At 40.0% G+C, this 23141-nt stretch overlaps 2 protein-coding genes across 3 annotated transcripts; one reads left to right on the plus strand and one right to left on the minus strand.

Moving 5' to 3' along the window:
- Positions 1 to 1005: 1005 nt before the first annotated feature.
- Positions 1006 to 8832, plus strand: LOC137194114 (aldehyde dehydrogenase 1A1-like). 2 transcript variants are annotated; one of them, XM_067605686.1, is made up of 15 exons: positions 1006 to 1291; positions 2006 to 2107; positions 2335 to 2507; positions 3398 to 3502; positions 3682 to 3822; positions 3947 to 4076; positions 4230 to 4291; positions 4782 to 4910; positions 5101 to 5214; positions 5329 to 5431; positions 6195 to 6379; positions 6537 to 6701; positions 6849 to 7006; positions 7215 to 7289; positions 7474 to 8832. In XM_067605686.1, exons 3-15 carry the CDS (start codon positions 2352 to 2354, stop codon positions 7544 to 7546), a joined length of 1596 nt encoding a protein of 531 aa, XP_067461787.1. In that variant the 5' UTR covers positions 1006 to 1291; positions 2006 to 2107; positions 2335 to 2351; the 3' UTR covers positions 7547 to 8832. The 2 variants fall into 2 exon arrangements, with proteins under 2 accessions (XP_067461787.1, XP_067461779.1); XM_067605678.1 differs by lacking the exon at positions 2006 to 2107 and having other exon boundaries at positions 1007 to 1291; positions 7474 to 8830.
- Positions 8833 to 10540: 1708 nt separating this feature from the next.
- tmc2b (transmembrane channel-like 2b) lies at positions 10541 to 21077 on the minus strand. Its single transcript, XM_067605666.1, has 20 exons — positions 21032 to 21077; positions 20817 to 20858; positions 20088 to 20484; positions 18658 to 18804; positions 17525 to 17615; positions 17353 to 17434; positions 17143 to 17249; positions 16951 to 17049; positions 16517 to 16659; positions 16268 to 16415; positions 15735 to 15929; positions 15415 to 15594; positions 14360 to 14518; positions 14048 to 14176; positions 12713 to 12780; positions 12147 to 12386; positions 11901 to 12026; positions 11121 to 11199; positions 10866 to 10995; positions 10541 to 10764 (listed from the first exon to the last, which is right to left on the minus strand). Exons 1-20 carry the CDS (start codon positions 21075 to 21077, stop codon positions 10541 to 10543), a joined length of 2832 nt encoding a protein of 943 aa, XP_067461767.1.
- Between the last annotated feature and the right edge of the window lie 2064 nt (positions 21078 to 23141).

The raw sequence follows: 23141 nt of genomic DNA on the forward strand, positions 1-23141 counted from the left end.
ACAAGCCAAATCTGAATGAATCATTCCTCAGTGCTCCATAATAAATATGCTGTATAAACCCGATGGCTTCATACCACAACCTTCAAGCCAACTGTATGCCAAAACACAGCTATACACATTAGTATGGGAAGATGGTTTCCACTGTGTTTTGCAACACTCTCTAAATGCAGTTCTGCTGATCTTTTCATTGTTTAACAAGGGTTAATTACAGGGGTTGTGTTGTCCCAGGGGATAATTCTCAGAGGGATGTGTGTATTTGCAGACAGCCTGGATCAAAACAGGCGCACCAGACAAAGTTATGTGATCACATTGTTCCTGGGAGACAGTGAGGCAGCAGGAGGCCCCTTATCAAAGCAAACATCTTCCCAATTATGTTTGCTGCCTTGTAGACAGGCAGTTGGGCTGAACAGATGCAAAGATGATAGAAGCAGTAATCAAGTGGCAATCACTTCAAAAACTGGTAAATATCATGGGCTTGATTGAAAGCAGCTTGTGCTTGCCTCAGGTTTTATTTGCAGAGTAAAAAGTCAATTCATTACATAGTGAAATTATACATTGGAGTTCATGTTTTTTAGACTTTGATAATTTGATCATTTCTGTTTCTATGGGGACAAAATAAATGATACATAAATACTGTGGATTGTTTAGTGAGAAAGATTATAATCTGTGATATTTTGTCTTGTTTTATAGGTTAATCTCATCATATTTTGTTTGCAAATAGATAAATAGTGGAGTTAAGAGTACAATATTTTTCTCTTAATGTATAGTGGAGTAAAAATAGCATAAACGTTAAGACTGAAGTTGCCTACAAGTACCTCAAAATTATACTAGTCACTTATACTTAATATTGTAGGCCTGCTTAAGTGAATGTAGCCTATTTAGTTATAAAAACAAAATATATGAACAATTAAAATATACTGGGTAAAACTGAAAAAATTTGCCTCACCATTATAGGCCTATGTGTTCACGGTCACATTAACTGAACTGTGCGCGCGCCTGTCTTGAGGGGCACGTGGGGTAAACTGGGATTGGTTCCGCCTGAACGGTGATTAGCGCGTGCAGCTGGACCCTCAGAGGACCAAAGCAAGGAGGACTCCCGGTGCGACGATAGCCTACGTGATGCTGCCGTTGTGTGTTTTCTGAGGCAGAGAGCTGCAGGTATATAAAGCAGCTCTGCGTCTCTCCGCTCCGACTTAGCAGTCAGCGTGTTGAGCCGACAGCAGCTCAAAAATGCCGGTGACAGAAGCCGGAATCCACCAGACTGGAGGCTCCTCAACAGCACCTTCCACAGGTAACAACACTTTTTAAGACTTCTGAATTATGAGGCTATAACAACATTCAATGTACAGCACGTACCTGACAGAAATAATGTTTTCTGGTGGAAATAAAAGATTTTAATTCATCTGAAGATGTTTCTAAATTCAGTTATAGTTCTTTTTTTTGTTTTTGGTATTTGAAAGTTTGCAGTGTGTGTGATTAAATATGGGGGAGCAAATGTGCCAATAAGGCGAATTTAGGACATCATTCATATTGCCTTTGAGATTTTATTTCTCCTCAGTGGAACATGAATTAAATATTAAATTAAATATCAGTTAATAATTAATTTAATATCTGATTTGTAAAGTTATTAGGCCAAATAAAATATTTTAGAACAAAAATATTCACCACAGGCTGCATATTTCAAGAAAAAAAGATATTCACTTCAATATTAAAAATTTGAATGGAGCCCCGCTATTGAAGTGATATGCAGGTCCAATAAGTGTAGTGTGTTAATGTTATGTTGTTAATGGCATGTATTTGTGTTTGTCAGTGTGTGTAAAGTAGAATATTCTTAATCATCTCTCATCTGACAAACCATTACTGTTTCTTACAGTAGTAGTAGTAGTAGAGCCCATTTGTGATAAAAGCTTTGAGTTTTCTAGCAATTGTGATGTAGCACACCTCTGGTGCTATTTTGCCCCGGCCTATATTATGCTGTTGTCCGATCCCCTTCTGTCCAAATGAGGTCAATCCAGTCCACAGCTCAGAGCCAGCCCGACTTTACGGTGCCAGTCGTAACCCTCGACCCTGTGGTGTTGCTGTGCTGATGATGCCAGTACCTCATTTGGTACAGTTTCTCTCTACTCCAGCGGGTTGGGATGGCATCTTATGCACAGGGTCATGATGAAACACGAAAGGAGCTATTCTCACTCAGTGATCCAGATATTAACTTTCACAATCAAGCCCTCACACACACACACACACATGCAGCACAGCGTATGGGTAAACACAACACATACACACGCATATAAATCAGCTTGAATGGACACTGGCTTCCATTTTTGTCTTTTTCAGAGGGAAATTGTGCCAACATGAGCTCCCCGCCTGACAACGGCCACCAGCAGCAGTCCAGTAACAGACGCAACCACCAGAGTCCAAACCAGAACCACAGACCACAGCACGTAGACGGACCTGAGACACAGACCCTGCCCATGCCAATCCCAGACCCTCCAATTCAGTACACTAAGGTAGTCTGAACCAAAATCCATCAGTCAAGACTCGTGAGAGAAGTCCAGTGTGATTCAGGTTTCGTTGGTGCTCCCAACAATGAGGAATGGAGTGTAAAAAATACAGAAGTCTGCAGAGTTTACCACTTTTTGGCTTTGTTATTCGTGGCAAAGTGCAGAAAAATCCACTACCAAGAGATCCTTGCAGCTGATTTAAGTCTTTTCCATTAGAGGTCTTGTTCTTATTGCAATTTTGATTTAAATTCTGGGTCACAGGCTGAAAAAATATTTTGATGTGTGCAAAAAAAATTCTTCTTTTTTTCAGATTTTGGGCACATGTTTAACAGTATTACTTTTTTTACAAGGCAGATCACCTGGTCTATATTTGAGTGATTGAACCTGTTAATAACAGGTACAGTTGCCTTTCAATCTGGCATTGTGTGCCAGCGATGTGGTAATTTAATATTTATGGTCTCTGTCCAAAATCAAAAGGAAAAACACGATGGTGTGTCGGTTTGTAATTTACCTTTTTAAGAGAGGAGAATGAAAATGTGGTTTTAATGACATGTTCCCAGGAACAAAGGGATATGGGAAAATGTTTCCTGTTCCTTTATCTTATTAGTTAGAGTACTTTTGATGGTAATTACCTGAAAATACTCCTTCAGTCTATAAGCTTTACAGCATACAGATGCATCTCATAAAAATATCAGAGCAGGCAAAATGACTACCATTGAATATAAGAAGCATGTTATTACCTTCAGCAGACCGTGAAGAGCTGATACATGACTCAATTTTTTGCGGACAGGTTTTGATCTGTTTTGAAACAACATGTGGGAGGGAAACCACTTTTAGAAGAAATGTGCTTGAAGAATCTGTTTTTAATCTTTTCTTTTTCTTCTCTTCTATCTTAGTTGTTCATCGATAACAAGTGGCACGGGTCGTGCAGTGGCAGAAAGATCCCTGTGTATAATCCCGCAACGGGGGAGCTGCTGTGTGAAGTGGAGGAGGCTGACGCAGTACGTTACAGATTAATCAGATGTGCTTTCCTCTTCGACTAGCAGGACATAAATTATGAAAGTGATGGAGTCAATGTGTTGCAGTATTTATTGGTGTGTGTCTGTTTGTATACGAATGTTTGATCAGTGTGTGTATAGTTCGTCCGAGTGACCACCTGCTCATCTTGAACCTTTTGTAGGAAGATGTTGACAAGGCAGTGAGCAGCGCCAGAGCCGCTTTCCAAATGGGGTCGCCATGGCGATCCATGGACGCCTCAGACCGAGGTGATCTACTTAACAGACTCGCTGACTTGGTGGAGAGAGATCGGCTACTACTGGCAGTGAGAAACACACACACACACACACTAAACTCTCACTTTGAATTTTTTTCCCAGAAAACTTCAAATTAACAGTAAAAAGAAGTAATGGCCTCTGTGTAATAATTACTGTGTTCTTTATTTCCAGACACTCGAGGCTCTGGACTCAGGCAAAGTGTTTCTTATGGCATATTTTGTCGATCTGATGGCCACAATCAAAACATTAAGATATTATGGTGGCTGGGCAGACAAGATTCACGGCAAAACCATTCCTGTAGGTGAGTTGCCCTCGTTTCGATTTTGGTCACCAACACTCTGAAACCTCACAATATTGAAGCATCAGAAATTATAGACTTTTTTTGCCATAGTTCACAATTAGGCTTTAAAGTTTGCGCTAAGCTACTCGTGGATAAACTATAATTATTTTTCAGATGGAGCATATTTTACTTACACACGGCATGAGCCCATTGGAGTGTGTGGCCAGATCATTCCTGTGAGTAAAAATACTTCTGTAGAAACACTAAAGAGACTGGATACATTTACGTGCAAACTAAAAGTAAATGATTACCTAATTATTGGTTACCATAGAAACTGTAATGATCAAGGTTGCAGTTGATGTATACATGTCACTGACACAGATTTCTATTTAGAATATTTTGTTGTTCTAGGCCAAACAACCCACTGTGATTCACATGTGTATGTGTGATAAAAGGGTCACAGAGTTTTGGACTACATTAGATCTGCATTCAGCCAACACTTGTAATGTATTCTGAGAAATCTGGCCAAATATTTGAACTTGAAATCAAGATATTTGATGGCTGGGTAGGGCTCTGTCATATCCTTCTCTTAGTAAACTCATCACTATATAAATGCATTTAAACAGTCTTGAGGTGGAAACTTTTGAAAATAACCTTTAACTGTTAAGAATAACCAGACTTTAATGGTGTTGCCACTCAACCATGTGCTTACACTTTGGTTTGCAGTGGAACTTCCCATTGATGATGTTTGCGTGGAAGATTGCTCCGGCTTTGTGTTGTGGAAACACTGTAGTCATCAAACCTGCTGAACAGACCCCATTATCAGCCCTGCACATGGCGGCACTCATCAAAGAGGTACACAGATTATTACTTTTGCCCCCAACAATGATATAAGAACAAAGACCATGTGGCCAAAAGCTATAAACCTTTATTTAAAAGATTGTCGAGACCTACATATAATAGACTGTGCTAAACTTGTTTCAGTTAACGATGAGCATGTGATGTAGTTGTTATAGTCTCTCTCCCCCCCTCTCTCTGCATTCAGGCTGGGTTCCCTCCAGGTGTAGTGAACGTGGTGCCAGGTTATGGTCAGACAGCAGGCTGTGCTATTGCCCACCACATGGACATAGACAAAGTAGCCTTCACTGGATCCACAGCTGTTAGTATCTTTTGAAAACAAGGGACTTTTCTCTTCTCCTCTCTTTTTTTGCATTTTTTTTTTGTGTTAGCTCTTTTACTGTAATGTAATTATGTATCTCACGTTGGTTGTCAGGTTGGGAAACTTATCCAGAAGGCTGCAGGTGACAGCAACCTGAAACGAGTTACACTAGAACTCGGTGGAAAAAACCCAAATATCGTCTTTGCTGACTGTGACTGTGAGTTGTTGTTTTTTTTACAACTGTTACAATGTTGCTTCATAAACATAGTGTTATTATTGTACCTTAACCATATGTTACATAGTTATACTGTATGCACTATCACTGTTTATAATGGCAAGATGCTTTAAAAAGTTAAGTAAAAATGCTATTAAAAATGTGAAGATCAATCATGCACATCATCAATGCACATAACAATATACAGAAAGAAGTTCAAGTTACATAAAACAATCCAACCCATTGTTTAAAGAGGCTAATTGGCATATCCAGAGTTAGGCACATAACCCCAGTAAGACCTCAACGTGTCGATTTTACACTAGATTTGCTGGTAGGTGAATTTTGTTACCTTTGGACAGAGCCAGGTTAGCTGTTTCCCCTGGTTTCCAATCTTTATGCTAAGCTAAGCTAACCATCTGCCGGCTGTATCTTCATATTTAGCAGATAGACATGACAGTGGTGTCAATCCTCTCATCCAACTCTTTGCAAGAAAGTGAATAAGTGTATTTCCCAAAATGTTGCACTATTCCTTTAAACATCTTTAATCTGCAGTGCAGAAAGTGGAGCAACCCCCACAGTGCTGGCAGGTGATGAAGCTTGAACACATCATGAGGTGCAACTCCAAATCATGCCCTAATTCTGGTCAAAATCCATAAACAGTCCTCTATCACACTGGCAGCAAATGAAGCTCAAGTTTTACTTCCTTCCAACAGTCTGACTGTAGCACTTTGCTTTAAACTTGAATCTGTACATGTGTGTCTTGCAGTAGAGTATGCGGTGGAGCAGGCACACAGTGGTCTATTCTTCAACCAGGGTCAATGCTGTCTGGCTGGATCCAGGGTGTTCGTAGAGGAACCAATCTACGAGGAATTTGTCCGCCGCAGTGTAGAAAGGGCTAAATCCAAAGTTATGGGAAACCCGCTGCTGCCAGGAGTGGACCAGGGACCACAGGTAAAACACTCGCCTTCTTAATTTGACAACTGTTGTATTGTCTGATTGGTCAACTGCACAAAAAATTATGTAGCACACGACAAAGCCTACATTTCCTTAACCCCAAACTGTTCTCACACACAAAGAAAAAAAAAACAATTTGACCTGCTGTTTGCAGATAGACCAGAAGCAGTTTGATAAGATAATGGAGCTGATAGAGAGCGGGAAGAGGGAGGGAGCCATGCTGGAGTGTGGAGGGTCTACATGGGGTCAGCAGGGACTTTTCATCCAACCCACAGTCTTCTCGAATGTCACAGATGATATGCGCATCGCCAAAGAAGAGGTACTGTGTTCTTAAACACCCACCTGCACATACGCTACCACACTTAAATGGTACACTTGACAAACACATGGATCCACTGTGTCTACCTCTGTTTTCCTAGTTTCTACCTCCTCAAAGTCTTTTATTTATCCTCACACACTCCCGCAGATTTTTGGTCCAGTGCAGCAGATTATGTGTTTCCGTAGCATCCATGAAGTCATCCAGAGAGCCAACGCCACACACTATGGTCTTGCAGCAGGGATTTTCACTAACGACATCGATAAAGCCCTCACAGTCTCTTCTGCTCTGCAGGCTGGCATGGTCTGGTAGGGATTAAATGCTCTACAATTCAGCTGTTTTAGTTAATCCTGCAGGAGTATCTCCACTGCAGATCATCACAGAAACCTTCCTCAAAATGATATTAGACTACATTTTTCCACTTTGACGCATAGTAATGAATGCCCTCTGTGAATTGATTGGGGAACAGCCTTAATTTTTTTGTAATTAGGTGAAACTAATGTTGCTCTTTTCTAGGGTGAACTGCTACAATGCCATGAGTGTTCAGTGTCCATTCGGTGGCTTCAAGATGTCTGGGAATGGGAGGGAACTGTGAGTTTTACAATTGTATGTTCTCTCAGGTTTAGTGTTGTACTGCATGCACAGCAGCAGCCTTTTATACATGCCATTCAGATGATTGGTAAAATGTTGCTCATGTAAGGTGAAGAAACATCATCACAAATTGATGTGTTGAGTGTTTTTTCTTAAAATCAGTGATGTTTTTTTTTTGTTTCAGGGGGGAATACGCTCTTCAGGAATACACTGAGGTCAAGGCAGTCACCATCAAAATCTCACAGAAGAATTCATAACATCGTCATATCACAGGACTGACTTTTTCCTGTCCTTAAAACTCTCTGCCACCCCATGGCTTCAGATACTCTACAGACATTTTGCAATAACCATATGGCACTTTGAGGTTTCAAAGGCATCACCAGTTCTTGGTCACTTCATAAACAATTATTCATTTATTATTCATTCATTTCTGTGAAGATATTCTTATTTTTTCAGTTTTTTTATCAATGTTCTGTCTCTTATTGTGGATATTAATCATTTATCTATACTCTTCTAGTGTACTGTCTCACATGTACTGCTTTAAAAGTTTAGTGTTCTCTGTAGGAATGTCTGTTATGTGTTTGTTAGCTTAGATGTACCTGTTTTTTGTCCACAAGTAACAAGTTAAATAGCAATTTGATGCCAGAATGAATTATTTTAATAGGTGTCATACAAAAAATAAAAAGACAAAACAGATAACAGATAAAACATTTTACAAAGTATTTACACAGATTTCCAAATGAAATCAATAAATCCATTGACCCAATACTCAATAACCAGTAAACCTTACACTGATTTCAATGCCATAAACTTGATGATGCCCACTCCTTGCTATATATCAATCAATGTAATCATACAAGGTACAATCAAAGTGACATGTAATCCCACCAGTTCCTTCAATTTGTACATTAAAAAAAGTTTAAATAGCACCCAAGTCAGGCCCTCATTGATGCAATCTCAGAACCCATCAGCTATCTGTCCGATGACAATTTAGCCTCTGGGGACACCGACCAATATTTCGGGGCTTCCTGTGTAGCCAGCGGATATCCAGATAACTGGACCATCTGGGCCAAGACTTCCTCTTCCATGCGCCAGTTGTTTACAGTCCACTTAGCAACTTGTGATGGGCCAGACGATTTTTCAGTTAATCTTTATAAAGAGATTAGCCAAAATGCATATAACTGCAGATTTTTTTTTTTTTTAAAAATAAGGCTAATAAAAAGCGAAATCGTCATCAGACAATGGCTAATGAGTTCTGAGACTGCATTTCAGCCAATGTGTTCTGCCTCTTTTGCTCTCCACATGGACTTTTTACCTGACTGCACCCAGAGCCCACTCAAACGTGATTGGTACAACCAATACTAGTAATACTACTAATACTAATACTACTCAGACTACAAACAGAAACCAGAAGGCTTGCAGTATCAAGATCTTGTCCCGTTGCCTACAGATTCTGCATTCATATGCAGATATCTGATTATAGAGATTATTGGTGATTTGGACAACAAGGTACATGTAGCTGTCCATCCTCTCCACAGAGGACCTGTTGATATTAAGTGGGGCATAGTTCCTTCCCTGCTTCTTCCCAAAGTCCACTATCAGCTCTTAGGTCTTGCTGACATTCAGGAGTAGGTTGTTGTCCTGACAGTCAGTTCCTCTACTTCCTTCTGGAAGCAAACATGATGATGGTATTGGAGTCGAAAGTGGCTTCACATTTGTGTGTGTATAAGGAGTACAGCAGGGGGCTCAAAATGCAGCCCTGGGGTGCTCCAGTGTTAAGGATGAGGGTAGAAGAGGTGTGCACTTCATCACTACAGAGGTGAGTGCCACTGGGCGGTAGCCATTCAGGCAAGCTGGTCTTGTTTTCATGGGTACAGGCATGATGGTGGACTTCTTGAGGCACGTCAGTGTGACAGACTGAGCCAGGTTGAATATCATTGTGAACACTGGCACTAGTTGGTCAGCACATAGTTTGAGGACCCACCCACTGATACCGTCTGGTCCTGCTGTTTTCTTGATGTTCACACACTTGAAAGCCCCCCCTAACATCATGCTTAGACCTTGCCACATGCTTCTAGGATTGCCCTCCTGGAATTTTAGTTCCACTTTCTTTCCATAGTCCCTTTTTACTTCCTTTACTGCTCTTCTTACATTGTAGGCTGCTGCTTTATAATTGTTCATGTTTCTAGACTGCAGCTCCAAGTTGCAGGCTGCAGTGTGTGTGTTTATGGCATCCCAGATGGTTCTGGTAATCTGTGGTTTTTGGTTGTGGAATGATTTAATTGTAGTTTTGGGTACAATTGCTTCAGTTGTTTCACAAATTAAATCCACCACAGACTCAATGAATCCATTGATGTCATTGGTGACGTCGACAGTGGTGTCCTGGAATGTGCTCCCCACTGCGTCATGTAGTGCAGATTGTAGGACGGCCTCTGATTGGCCTGACCATTTCCTGACCTCTCGCGTCACTGGGGGCGTGCATCATGAGTTTGTTTACTTTGACCTCAGCAAGGTCAGGTATGATTGAAGTCAGGCATAACCTTCTTAAAATTAGGTGCTTGAAGTCTCCAACAACACTGAGCGCAGCATCAGGATTACCGGTCTGTGAGCAGTTCAAGTCTTTGCAAAGATCAGACAGGGCAGCCTCTGTACTCACCTGTGGTGGGATATAGACCGCTGTGATAATGACCGATGTAAATTCCCTTGATAGAAAGTGCAGTGTCCATTTGATTGACAATAACTTCAGGTCAGGTGAGCAGGAACAGGATAGCACTTTAATATTCCCACTGTCACACCAGTCCTTATTCACCCTAAAGCACATCTCCTTTTTTCTTGCCAAGGTCCTCTGTTCTGTCAGATTGGTATACAGAAAGAGTCACCTGGTTGAATGGTGCTGTCTGGTATTCCAGGAATGTCCCAATATAGCTCCACCTCGAGACTGAGGACATTATGGGATGTGACTGTAGAGGCTGAAGTGTGCCAATGCAATAAATTAGACTTCTTCAACAATTAAATTTAATTGATTGGCCTTTTAAAATTGGTCTTTATGCAAAATTAACTATGAATTATTGAAACATTATCATTATTAGTGCCAATTAATACATGTCTTCCAAATTTAAAGAGTACATTCATTTTGTGAAAAGTTTAGATTTAAATAACCAGTCTATAATTATTCCAGTGACCCCTTCATCCTCCACTTCTGATTCTGACTGCAGCAGTTGTGTTCTTCTTTATCGTCCAGAATTGGACTCTTACTTCTTTGGTGGCCCACCTCGACCTCTTCCTCTCCCAGGCCCAGGTTGAGGCCCCCTGGCATTTCCAGGAGGCCCTTTTCTCGGACCTGGGGCACGGGTCACTGGCCCTCTCGGGTTGGGGGCAGCCAGTGACACTTCTTTTTGCAATTTAACCCCTTTCCCATTTGTTGCTGCACCTGGCTTCGTTTTGGGAGACTTGCTGCCCTTCTCAATTACGACATCTGAGAAGACGGATGGAGAGTAAAAAGAGTGGTGAGGACAGTCAGGTGCAAATTGGCTGACGGTATGTGTAATAAAGGAATACATGAATGTGTGCGTGTACCAGGTGGGGGTGGCTCTTCCTCAGTGGGAGGCGGGATTAGAGACTTGTCTGGCAGCAGATCCTCCAAGTCTTTCATCACTTGATTAGTGCTGTCCTTGTTGTTCCTGCGGTTCTTCTCCTCGTCTCGAGCCTAAAGTGTCCACCAACATACAGACAGTCATTCATTTGGTTTAATTCTAAGCAAAGTAGATCAGAAAAACAGCAAAATTGGAAGAACACAGAGCTGAAATGTAACAAGAGAATACTGATACTAACCATTTGCATTTTTCTTTTAAGGTCCATGTTTGCTTGTTGGTATCCCTTTGACACTGTATTCAGGTAGTATATAGCCAACCTGTTGTACAGTATAAACAATTTGTTTAAAAGAAGAGTTACAACATACCAGGCCTGGACCACAGAAGTCATGCCTTCTGTATTTGTCTTATATTTGTGAGTAGCCACCTTTAAATGATATTATTAGTGTTAGCTCAAAAGTGCTTATCATCAGGATAATTTGAAAGATTATATAATCACTTTTTTTTTTTTTTTAAACCCACACATAGCAACTTTAACTAAAGGATTCAGTGTTTCTCACCAGAATTACCATATATGCCTGGCAGTGTGGAGAAGGATTATAGTCAATTTACAGATATATGACTGTGCAGTTAAAGATGAGAATAATATACAGAAAATATGAAAGGAATGAAATAAACTATATTTGATTATATTTTTATATATTACTATATATTTTGTAAGGGGTGTAGAAGTGCACTAGGAGGATTTTGATTCCTCAGTATTTCTAAAACTCTGGCTACAGCCCTGTTTGGTTGTTAAAAGCTGATTTGGAGAGTGTAAAGTCACTACATAGTGTAGAAAGTGCATCAACAAGAAGTCATGTAGAGACAGTTTGCCATTCAGAACATTGTAATGTGTTATTTCAATGCCAATTTAAGTTTCCCTTCTTTCCAGTAAATGGCATTTCACTTCTGTGTTTTTTAGATGATTCAACACAGTATTTAAAAGACAATTTTGAATGGATATTTAAATGATATTTACACCATGAGAAGAACAGCAGGCAAGATGAGTCCAGGGTTAGTGGCGTAGGTGAAAATGCTCCCTATGAAGGCAGGTAGATCCTGTTCTATAGTATCCATGATCACATCATACATCTTTTCTTTGCCACTGGGGGAAAAACATGATACATGATCAAATACACTGTATCAGTCTTTGGATAAAAAGTGTCCATCATATGGATAATTCATATTTCATTATAATGTAACATCTCTACTGTCTCCAACTGACCTGAATGGCCCACAGTCGAAGGATGGAGACAAGGTCATGATAGTGTAGACCACAGGCAGCAAGCTGAGGAAAAGCACAAGCAGCAGCAGGGCCATGTAGAAGTTGTTGGACCGTGAGGCCTTGAAGACTCGCTCATGAGGAACATTACAGGACATAACTGCCCAGCACTGGAAGTACATTGAGGTCAGGAGACGCAAAACGTTCAGACCCACCAGACCTGGAGCATAAAATGCTCCCATCCTAAGGAAAACAGCAGGTTTAGCAACATTATTTAAAAATTACTGCATACTCTGCTATAATCAGCTTCCTTCAAATTCTACATAATCTATTCAACATTCAAATTTAGTGAATTAATATAAATAGGTCATGTTACTTTTGTAACACTTTACCTCCATAATTACCATAGTAAAACAAATAACAACCCAGCTTGTGGAAGCAATCCACCCTCCTTTTTTTTGCAGCAGAAGGAGGCCTCATTAGTCAACCATTAGTCCCATTAGTGAATCACCAGTAAGATAGAAGGAGACAGAAAATAAAATCAACCATGTAGATGTAGAGTAATTCACCATATCATTCCTTGATTGAAGATAAGCCCAAGCACATTTCCACTAATGTCAAACTCTCCATATGAAGGCTGGAATAAACACAACAACATGATTAGCAAGTTCACCTGAATTAATAAAAACCAGGTCGATACCACTTTGCATTTGCTCCTCTCTCTCTCTCCCTCTCTCTCTGTAATTAAGTTCTCATTGCAGTTTCCTGTTTCACTCAATGTTGGAGGTCACCTGTCTTGCCAGATGTCATTGTATGGTATCAGGTTGAATTAGATCCAACATGGACTGTGCTGTACTCACACAGTGTTCAATAATAGCTTAATGACATAGCAGCTATACAATAATTATATCAACACATTCATTAAACTGATACACTTGCATTAAATTCAGATATGATAAATGTTCAGGTAAATGTTAAGTTATTTGATGTAACCTGTAGCCTACAGTACAGTCCACATAAATTGTTTAATGATTTGTGATTTTGGTGGGAGAAATTATTAGATAAACATAAACACAAACACACACCGTGATCCACTGACAGTAGTGGAAAGTACATTTACTGTACTTAAGTACAATTGCGAGGTACTTGTACTTTACTTGAGTATTTCCATTCAATGCTACTTTATACTTCCACTCCACTAAATTTCAGAGGGAAATATTGTACTTTCTACTCCACAACATTTATTTGACAGCTTTAGTTACTTTTCAGATGAAGATTTGACACAATTGATAATATAACAAGCTTTTAAAATACAACACATTGTTAAAGATTAAATCAGCAATTTCCATCATTTTTTGGCTTTTGACGTCTTACAAAAAGCAGTGTGTAGTCGTGGTCACATTTCAGATGTCTATGACTTGTTAACAGCTCCACCAAATAGCGATTTTTCCCTCTAAACTTCTCACTTGGTTTAATTTCAATAAATGTTCAAATGATCCCAAATTTCACCAAAAATCAAAGATTAGAGAAAAAGTCCAAAAACTTAAAACAGATTTACATATCAGAACTTTTTTTTTCTTCTTTCCTCTCCCATTAATCATCTCACGAACCATCAGATTTATCTGGTGACCCTTTTGAGGGGCCCAAACTCTAGGTTGGAAACCACTGTACTAAACTAGCTAACTGTACATTAAGCAGTTCAAACTAGCTCCAACTCCAGCAACTACAACAGTAACATGCTGCTTACACAATGATGCTTCAGTATTAATAATCTAATGATGTCCAAACCACTACTTTTACTGCAATGCTTTAATTCTGCTGCTAATCCTTATGTACTTTTACTTAAGCAAGGATCTATATACTTCTTCCACCCCTGCCCACTGACACACAGTGCAAGCACTCACAAATCCGGCCTCCAGGTCCCAGCACCAACAGTAGTTGAGGAAGCGGACAATGAGAGCTCGCAGAAAGTCACCAATCAGGATGGTCAAATAGGTCACTTGAACATCGGACACAATCAGCCTCACAAATTCCTACACAGCAAAAGAAGCCAGCAATAAAAAGCATAAGAAATAAGAACAACTACATAAGAACAAATACAGACTGAGCAATGAAATCAGATATTTGTTCTTTCTGGCTTGACTGAGTAAGGATGCCAGAAAAATATATCGCAAACCAAGCTAAATTGGGTAACAGTATATAATGCCACTACTCACTATTCCCACTGCAGTTTCCCAGCAGGGTCCCCTGATGACGTCGGCAGGGTGGACATTTGGAGGAGGTACATCTGTGGTGTTGAAGTGCAAGGTGTAGTTGGCATTGTACTGATTCAAAGCCCATTCAGTGGCATTCTTGATGGTTTTTTCGCTCTCCAACTACAGAATAGAGAATAAATAAAAGAATATTCAAGGCAAGTCAAACATTTTTTATGTGGCACACTCCACATACAGGGAAATGTACAGTTTGTAGCCTGGTTTTAATGAGATGTATATTTAGTCTATGTCTCTGGAAGCTGTTTTAACTAAGTGTAACTGATGTTTTAACATGTTTAGTTGACTTGAAGGTTCATGCAGTATTTTAAAGGGGATGTATCATGCACATTTCCAGGTCTATATTTTTACTCTGGGGCTCTACAGGAATATCTTTGCATGATTTACAGTTCAAATAACTCCTTATTTATCTTATACTGGCTCTTTATGCAGCCCCTCAGTTCAGCCTCTGTCTGAAACAGGTAATTTTAGCTCCTGTCTCTTTAAGGCCCCCCTCCCGATGAGCCCACTCTGTTCTGATTGGTCAGCTCCCGGAAGCTCCAGAGGCTACGTAAACCAAGCTGCCAAGAAGAGCACCGAGCTGTGAAGCCAATTTGACATAGTTGCTAAACCATGTAATTACAACTTCCGGGTCTGTCACATGATGCAGACTGCCGCAAAGAGCATTTTTCCTGCACACCGTCATTGGAAAAGGAGCAGCTATAAAAAGGTGAATATATTTTGTCACAACAAAATGATTCGGTTTACTATCAGAATTTGATCCATTCAGTCCAATAACATTTGGAAAGTCTAGAGGAGCCACATGCTTAAATTATTTTTTCCTCATTCCAACCACAAATTAAGCCTGAGCATCATCAGGGTAATTTATTTACAGTGGGAAGACAATTTTTTGGCTTCATGTGCCATTGAGCAACTTTCTTAAGAATGAACAGGGCGCCATCATTGAGTCCGGTATCCAGTTCATAAACAGGAAACACACACACTGCCACATAATGTCATACCTTGGCAGTAACCTCATCAAACAAGGCGAAGAGGAAGGTGTAAAGGTTTCCCAAGAAGAGGGCAAAGATGCGTCCCAGTTGCCACTTGAGGGCAACGCGGGGGTGATAGTCCTCCAGCTCAGCGATGGTCTCAAACAGAGGAGGACACACCAACCCCAGCAGAGACATCACAAACTCCACCTGGTGCATTGGGTGATAGAGGGGGGTTACTAATCTCATTTTTCATTTTTATTGTCAACCCTCAACTCTCCCAAATTTCCTGGTATTCTCTATAAAGTGATAATATTTAAATAAATCCCAAACGTCTCATGTCAACCTGCCTCGTTCTTTTCAAACCAGGTAAGATTTTCCTGCTTCATATTAGCAAACTCCTGAGAGCGTTTCACCACATAGTAGATGAGGTATCCACTGCCTCCAAGGCAGCAAAGGATCAGAAAGTTTGCAAGAACCCTGAGGAAGCGACGGAGGTGGATGTTCTCATCCTTCTGGTTCTCCTGTTCATCAACAATGGATTCCTACAGCAGGATAAAATGAATCAGATTAATGAAACAAACTTTCAGTTCTTACATTTATAAATTTAAATCCCTGGTACTGCAAGCTCAGATGATGTTTCCAGTTGAGAAGAAGTTAGAGTCACATGCTTACTTAAAACACAACATGTCTTCTGGCTGTTGGCGAAAAAACTGGTATCCCACCTCCATCCATTCAGGATATTTCCTTTCATGACTTTTGAATTTTGGTACAAAATGGTGATTATAAGAGGAAACTGTTGCTCTTTTCCAAAGCTCAGCCTCCAAAAACATATATACTATATACACACATATACTGTATACACACACACACACCTGCTAACCTTGAAGCTGGTGGTGATGGAGGCGTACTTATTGTCTGCAGTCTCTGGGTTTCCTATCAGGTAGTCCCAGCTGGTGAACATCTTCCAGCTGAAGGTGAACTCTCCCTCTTCTGCCCCGTCCCCTCCTTCATTCGAGTTACGAGCCATCCTGAGAAAAATAAAACAAAGATAAATACAGCCAAATATCTCCATGTGCATGTCTCTGCATGACTGCTTGTGTGTGTGTGTGTGTGTGTGTGTCTTGCCTACGTTCTAATGACAACCATCAGGCTGTATCCAAAGATGCCGACGCCCACCAGCAGGTATGCCAGAGGGAGTCTGTAGTGCAGCACCCCGAGTGTTGGTGCGTTGTTGTAGTAGCCGTAGAACAAAAAAGAGTACTTGCAGTATCCCTGTTGGTGTATAGAAAGGAATATTGACTCTTGCAGTAACATTAATTAATGCTCATGTACCAACCGCAGCACCAGCTTCAAGGTCTAAAAGTTATTTGTTTGTGTAGTTGTTTGTCATATTTCACAAATCAAAGCACAATGTCTTTTCTGCATTGTAGATTTCTTAAAAAAGCTGTAATGATTTTCTGTTTTCTTTAGTGACCAGCGGCTTTATTGTGGTAAATGTTAAACAACAATTTGCATGATGCAAATCAGTTATAGTACAGTGATAAATAAAGCTCAGATCCTCACACCAAAATCAAGAAGCACAGAGTAGTCCATGGCCGTTTTCTGCTCATCTCGCGGCACAGTTTTCCTGGGAATGGAGCCAAAGGGAAGACCCAAGAGAATCTAAACACAGCAGAGAAGGAAAGGAGAGAGCTGATAGCATGTACAATATCTGCTTCATCAAATATAATCTTCCAACATTAATTAGGGCTGTACCTCAGGCAGTACCACTAGGCCAAACATGAACCCAAACAGGACCAGATTCAGACCATACATCCACCTCAGAAAAATGAAGTAGGATGCCACAGATGACCCAAAGTGACCTATGAGCAGGACAACAGAGAACTTGACTCAGAAATGTGGTGATAGCTTATTAGAAACAGTATTGCTCAGTGATTATTTTTCAGATGTCGTGGTGGTACCAACTTTCTACTTCTTTAATCTTTCTCTCCCAGGGTATGCAGGCTGTTTTGAAGTTCTCAAAGTCTCGTTTAAACTTGATAAATTTCTGGGGGAAAAAGTCAATATCAATATCATCCACGCGATAATCCAACAGAGTTGCCGTAGCTTTAAGTGTCACCAAAAATGAGCAGATTACCTTGGTCATCATGACTTTGAATGCATACAGCTTCCTGCCTCTTCCTTTCCCAAGAGCTCCTTCGAACTTTTCAACAAACTCCTGGGCCTCCCTATTTGGCCAATCAGAGAAAACACACACATCAACCAAGGAAACAATGTGTGAACAGAGTAAACAATGAATGAATTAGTTAGTGGTAACAGGATGTATAACAACGACAGGTTTGGGATGATTTACTGATTGATGATACTCTGCATATGGTGAGAGAGCATTGAGCAGGAAGACTTGGCAAGCAGCAGGTCAGTCAGCCACAACAGCATGCATTAAACAGTGTCAAGCTCATGAAAAAGTTAAGGCAGCTCGCCTATCAAGTTCCCTTCCCAGAAACTTGCTTACACAGATGTGTACATACAGAAACATGCACACTGACTATAAACACACTGACCTACACAACTCCCTAGCTTGGCCCTGGTGAAACAGCGGCTACCGTTTACAGTTATACCACGCTGAGAGGGAGATGTCCAACAGGCTGAACTACAGCCAGCTTTGTGTGTGTTCTCGTGAGATTTATAGACGATGATCATCATGTATCTACTGTGCTTCTCACAAAAGGGATCATTTCTATAACTGAATACAATTTTCAGAAGTTTCTGAATGATGTTATTTCCTGTTGTCTTCTTCTCTGTGCAGAATTCAGTTTATGTTTTCTTTATAAGAGGTTAGTCAGGTTAAATCTGCCAAAAGAAGTCTTATTTGTGGGCAATCAGAGGTCAGTTCTGTTGTGTCCTGAAAGTGTAATGGCTTTGATTTGCAATGTGTCAGTTTCAAAATATTCTACTTTGTGTTTGCTCAAAGTAGCTTTCTTTTGATATAGTTCACAGCACTGATAAAGAGGAGTATCAAACAGCTAAAACGGCGACAAACAAGCTTTAATAATGCATAATCAGCATCACATGTACAGGACATTAGTGATGGTAGGCATTAAGGAAAGTTTTTAGTAAGCAATGAACAAAAAGCAAATGAGCAACAGACAAAATGCAGCAGCAACAATCCTTAAAATCAAGTTCAATCAGCTAGAGATGAACTAAAAGCAAGCAGGCAGAGGGAGGATGTGAGTTAAGGTTGGCTACTGTTTTTTTGTTTTTTGTCTTTACTTGAGCAGTATGAGTCTCCTCTTCATACGCCAGGGTTTATTCCTTAGTGTAGCAATCAGTTTCTTCTTCTCCTCTACTTGTTCCATTAGGGCTGCCACCTCTCCCTCCGACATAGATTCTTCATCAGATTCAGAGGAGGAAGAAGAGCTGATAAAGGGAAAAAGCAGTCATGTGCTATGGCTTTGCCAAGATGTTACTCAAGCCAAATCTAAACTTAAGACACCAGGTAGCAACGGAGACTCTTTTTTACCTGCCTGCAATGAACATGTGTCATGTCATACAATGCAGAGGAAATGCAGCAATTCAGTCACTGTGAGACAGTTTTGATCTTATTTTTCTTGTTGTTTGAAAACAGTTTTGCATGTCCGTCATTTCTGATCATAGTTTAAAATCAAAACTTCAATTTTGCACTTGCATCATTTACATCTTTTGCATCTGTGATATCACGTTTGTAAGAATGTGTTGAGTTACAGTAAGATATGATATATGTCTTAACAGCCTAAGTGAGCCTGAGCTAGTCATGTACAGTATGTGATCATGTAGTTTTAATACATTTAATGAAAAAAGTTAAATGCAATAAAGAAAAAACAATATGCCAGTGTTCAAGGCCACATTTATACTGTATGGTCTGTAACAGTGTCTTTACAGGTCTCCCTAAAAAAACGATCAGACAGCTGCAGCTGATTCAGAACGCTGCTGCTTGAATCCTTTCTAAAACCAAGAAAGTGGATCACATCACTCCAGTTCTCAGATCTTTACACTGGCTTCCTGACTGTCAAAGTATTTATTTCAAAATACTGCTCTTGGTTTGTAAAGCACTGAATGGTTTAGGGCCAAATTACATTTCTGATGTGGATTTATTCAGACCTCTCAAGTCGTCTGGGACAGGTCTGCTTTCTGTCCCCAGAGTAAAAAACTAAACATGGAACAAACCCCCAGAAAACTGCAGGTCTGCTGCAACTCTCAGTTCTTATAAATCACCGTTGAAGACTTTTCTGTTTGCCTCTGCCTTTTATTAAATCAAATTCCAGGATTTTGATTAATATCTTACACTGCACTATAACTTTTACTCTCTTACTTTTATCAGTCTTATTCTATTATTTTTATTTTACTTTTAACTCTTTTTAATTGTATTTAAATGTCTTTTTATATTGCCTTATGTTGTATTTGCATTCTTTCTTAATGGCTTTTATGTTTTATATAAAGCACTTTAACCTGCCTTCCTGTTGAAATGTGCTATATAAATAAACTTGCCTTGCCTTGTAACATATTTGTTGTGATAGTATTGATGTGATTTGCACTCTGTTAATGTTTCCTGAATATATACCACAGAGTTTCATAGTCTGCCAGGAGTCTGCATGGAGAAAGCCGCTGTGCGGGTGTGTGGAGCATGCAGGTAGGTGAGAGACAGCTCTCAGAGAATACTGCACCTGCTCATCTTCCCATTCTTCTTCTTTTTGTCCTTCTCACCACCTTTATCTTTATCTCCTTTCCCTTTAGCATTTCTTTCCTTCTCCTTATTCTGCTCCTCTTTCTCCTTCTTAGACACCGCTCTCCCTCCATTTTTCTTCTTCCCTCGGTCCCCCTCGCTCTCTTCATCACTTTCGTCCTTAGTGGCTTTCCTCCTTTTGGAGGCTTTTGAACCTTTGCTTTTCACACTCCTGTTGTCCTCGTCATCATCTTCATCACTTTCCTGGAGCTTGGCCTTCTTCTTTCTCCCTCTCTTCCTCGGTGCCTCATCCTCTTCATCTTCTTCATCATCACTGACCTGTTTGGTTTTACGTTGTGGTTTGACTCTTCTGTTTTTACTTCTTTTCCTGGCCTCATCTAAGACACACATTAACACATTTTCGATAAGTAATAATAAGTAAAGTGAGTGCAACAGTGAAATTACTATAGTATCATTTTTCCAGCTCATTAAAATTACATAGAACAATAACAGAGTTTACAAGAATTATCTTAAATGATTCCAGTGAACCTCTAAGAGAGAGGAAATTTGGAGAAAAGATGTAAACCAGCTTTAAAAAAAGGAGACAGAAGAAGGACAAGCAGATTTTCTGTGCATCACACCTTCACATATTTAAAAAATGTAAAGGAAATAGGCCAATAGCCTGCTTAATTGAATTGAATTGAAAAGCAAACACAAAATGTCTACTCACCTTCACTTCCACTGTCCAACTCAGCATCAACCTCCATCCCAACTGTGAATATATGTAAGAAAACAGCCAGACACAAATTTAAATAAAAAATTTCAAAAAGATATCTTACTTGTAATGACAGTCCTAATGAAACAAGGTGAACATCTAAAGTAGAAAATAAATTCATTGCAGGAAAAAAAATAAAGTGGCATATAGAGAAAAAAAATCTTTCTCACCATCTTCAACTTTAATTGCTGCATCATTTCTCTTCTTAGGAGGCATTCTGTTAGTTAATTTTATCTTCTTATACTCCGATTACTCCTCCTCTGCTCACTTCAGACTCTGCCTCCTCTACATCCATGAGTCTCTCAGTGGGAGCGGCTGCAACACCTGTGAAGGTATTGTGTCAAAGAGCCAGGATACACACACTCATACACTCACACACACACACACACACACACACACACACACACACAGGAACAGTTGGGTCTCTGTGTCTCTGTTTGGGCTGTTTAAAGACCGGGCTCCTTGACGACGCCAAAGACACAAAGCCCATTAGATGACAATCAGGAGCACAGTGGAAGAAAACAGAATCTATCACACAATGGACTTGTCAATCAAACTGCTAATTGATATTTGACTGGAGCAACAAGAGCACATAGACGATCCACGTGCTTTCATCTTTATTCAAACTGGATGATGTATAACAACTTGTATAATTATCTGTATGTGATTATACAAAGAAATGGCATTGACCTCAAAAACTGATAGTTTGACATTTCCCATCATTTACTTGTGACCCAGAAAGGAGACACCAGAGTAAATGTAAGCATAAAGGTCAGGTCCCATTAAAGTTGGATGAAAGCTTTAGTAATCCTGAGCGAAAAGTGAAACAAGCCCCTGTATTTAAATGCAGCACACAGTGTTCTTAACATAGTTCATCTATAACTTAAATAATAGTGCTCATTAAAGGGATAGATCACAAGATTTCATTAAGAGTTTGTAATAGCTTTAATGGTGAGAAAGAGGTGAAAGTGAGGACTATGTATCCTGGCATGTTGTTATCACATTATGTGTTGCAAACACCAAGATGCAGCTGCTACCTTATGGTCAAATGTCAGATCTGACCTCTTGAATAATGTAGTGAAACAGGAGATGTCGATCTGCTATGCAGCTAACAGAGAGCAACGCACTTCCGGGGGATTATATGAATGCTGGCCTGATGGGTTGTACCCAAAAGACAGGCTTAGCCCTCCTCATCCTGCTCCTCCTCTTGCTACACCTCTTCATTGCCCCCTCCACTTCCTGCAACCAGTCGATACTCTTCTTCACCCCTCTTCATCCTTCCTTCTCATGTATACTGTACTTAACCTCAGAGGAGGCCTTAATGCATTTATTCCTAAGATCAATCAACTAAAAAGGTTCTAACTTTCTACCAATTCACACGGAGGCTCATTGGCCTCCGAAGCAAAAGTGGACACCATCAAATCAGTGCTTGTAGCGCCACAATGTCTCACTCTTCCCTTCATTAATGTTGGTGAATAAGAGATAGCCATCGCAGTGCAGCGGATATTAAGATATCCGGTGATGTGAAACGCTTCATGGCTCAGTTTTCTGCCACATTGTACAAGCATGGAGGGAAACTGGAATGGAGCCAAAACACAACTCCAGTAAGAGAGTGAATCAGCGGGCATCAGAGGGTTGGTATTACCTGAATGAGAAAGAGTTAGGCAGATTACGACAGGCTAAAGTAAACAGAGAAGATGGAGACTTTACTTGTCTCCATATCAAAGTCTCCTCAGTCTTCATTAAATAATGTGATTGACAATCCTTGGCCCATGATGAAAGAATAAAACATAGAAGCTCAAATAACTGCAGAATGAATGGGCCTTCTTAATGTTTACTTACCATTAATTGATCATGAGCATCAATGGAACTGGAGCTGATTGGCTCAGTAATTCAATGTTGGTGGCATTATGAGCTTGTTGACTTGTTGTCTTAAATGATTTAGACGCAACACTTGAAGAATTCATTTGCAAAAACAGATAAACACAATTCTTAAAATGAATTTAAAAAACACCTGTTTGATTGATTCTCCCTGGAGTGCAAACACACACACACACACACACACACACACACACACACACACACACACACATACACACACACACACACACAAAAACATGATTCAGGATAATAAATACAAACAGAGACATCTGTTTTTGCATAAGAACCCCCACTTATTCTTCAATGACAGCTCTTAAACACAGGCAAACATCTTAAATTTCAATTGAATCTTCCCTGAACAAAACACTGAATCACTTTCAATGTATTGAATGTCAGGTT

Source organism: Thunnus thynnus, chromosome 2 (genome assembly GCF_963924715.1).
Source record: "Thunnus thynnus chromosome 2, fThuThy2.1, whole genome shotgun sequence".
NCBI classification, from domain to species: Eukaryota; Metazoa; Chordata; class Actinopteri; order Scombriformes; family Scombridae; genus Thunnus; species Thunnus thynnus.

Coding starts and splice junctions, on each gene's coding strand:
- LOC137194114 (XM_067605678.1), top strand. CDS start 1,231: ATGCCGGTGACAGAAGCCGGAATCCACCAGACTGGAGGCTCCTCAACA. Junction 2,508..3,397: donor CTCCAATTCAGTACACTAAG/GTAGTCTGAACC, acceptor CTTCTATCTTAG/TTGTTCATCGATAACAAGTG. Junction 6,702..6,848: donor TGCGCATCGCCAAAGAAGAG/GTACTGTGTTCT, acceptor ACACTCCCGCAG/ATTTTTGGTCCAGTGCAGCA.
- tmc2b (XM_067605666.1), bottom strand. CDS start 21,077: ATGCCTCCTAAGAAGAGAAATGATGCAGCAATTAAAGTTGAAGATG. Junction 20,485..20,816: donor GTTGGACAGTGGAAGTGAAG/GTGAGTAGACAT, acceptor TGTGTGTCTTAG/ATGAGGCCAGGAAAAGAAGT. Junction 17,616..18,657: donor AGGAGACTCATACTGCTCAA/GTAAAGACAAAA, acceptor TTGGCCAAATAG/GGAGGCCCAGGAGTTTGTTG.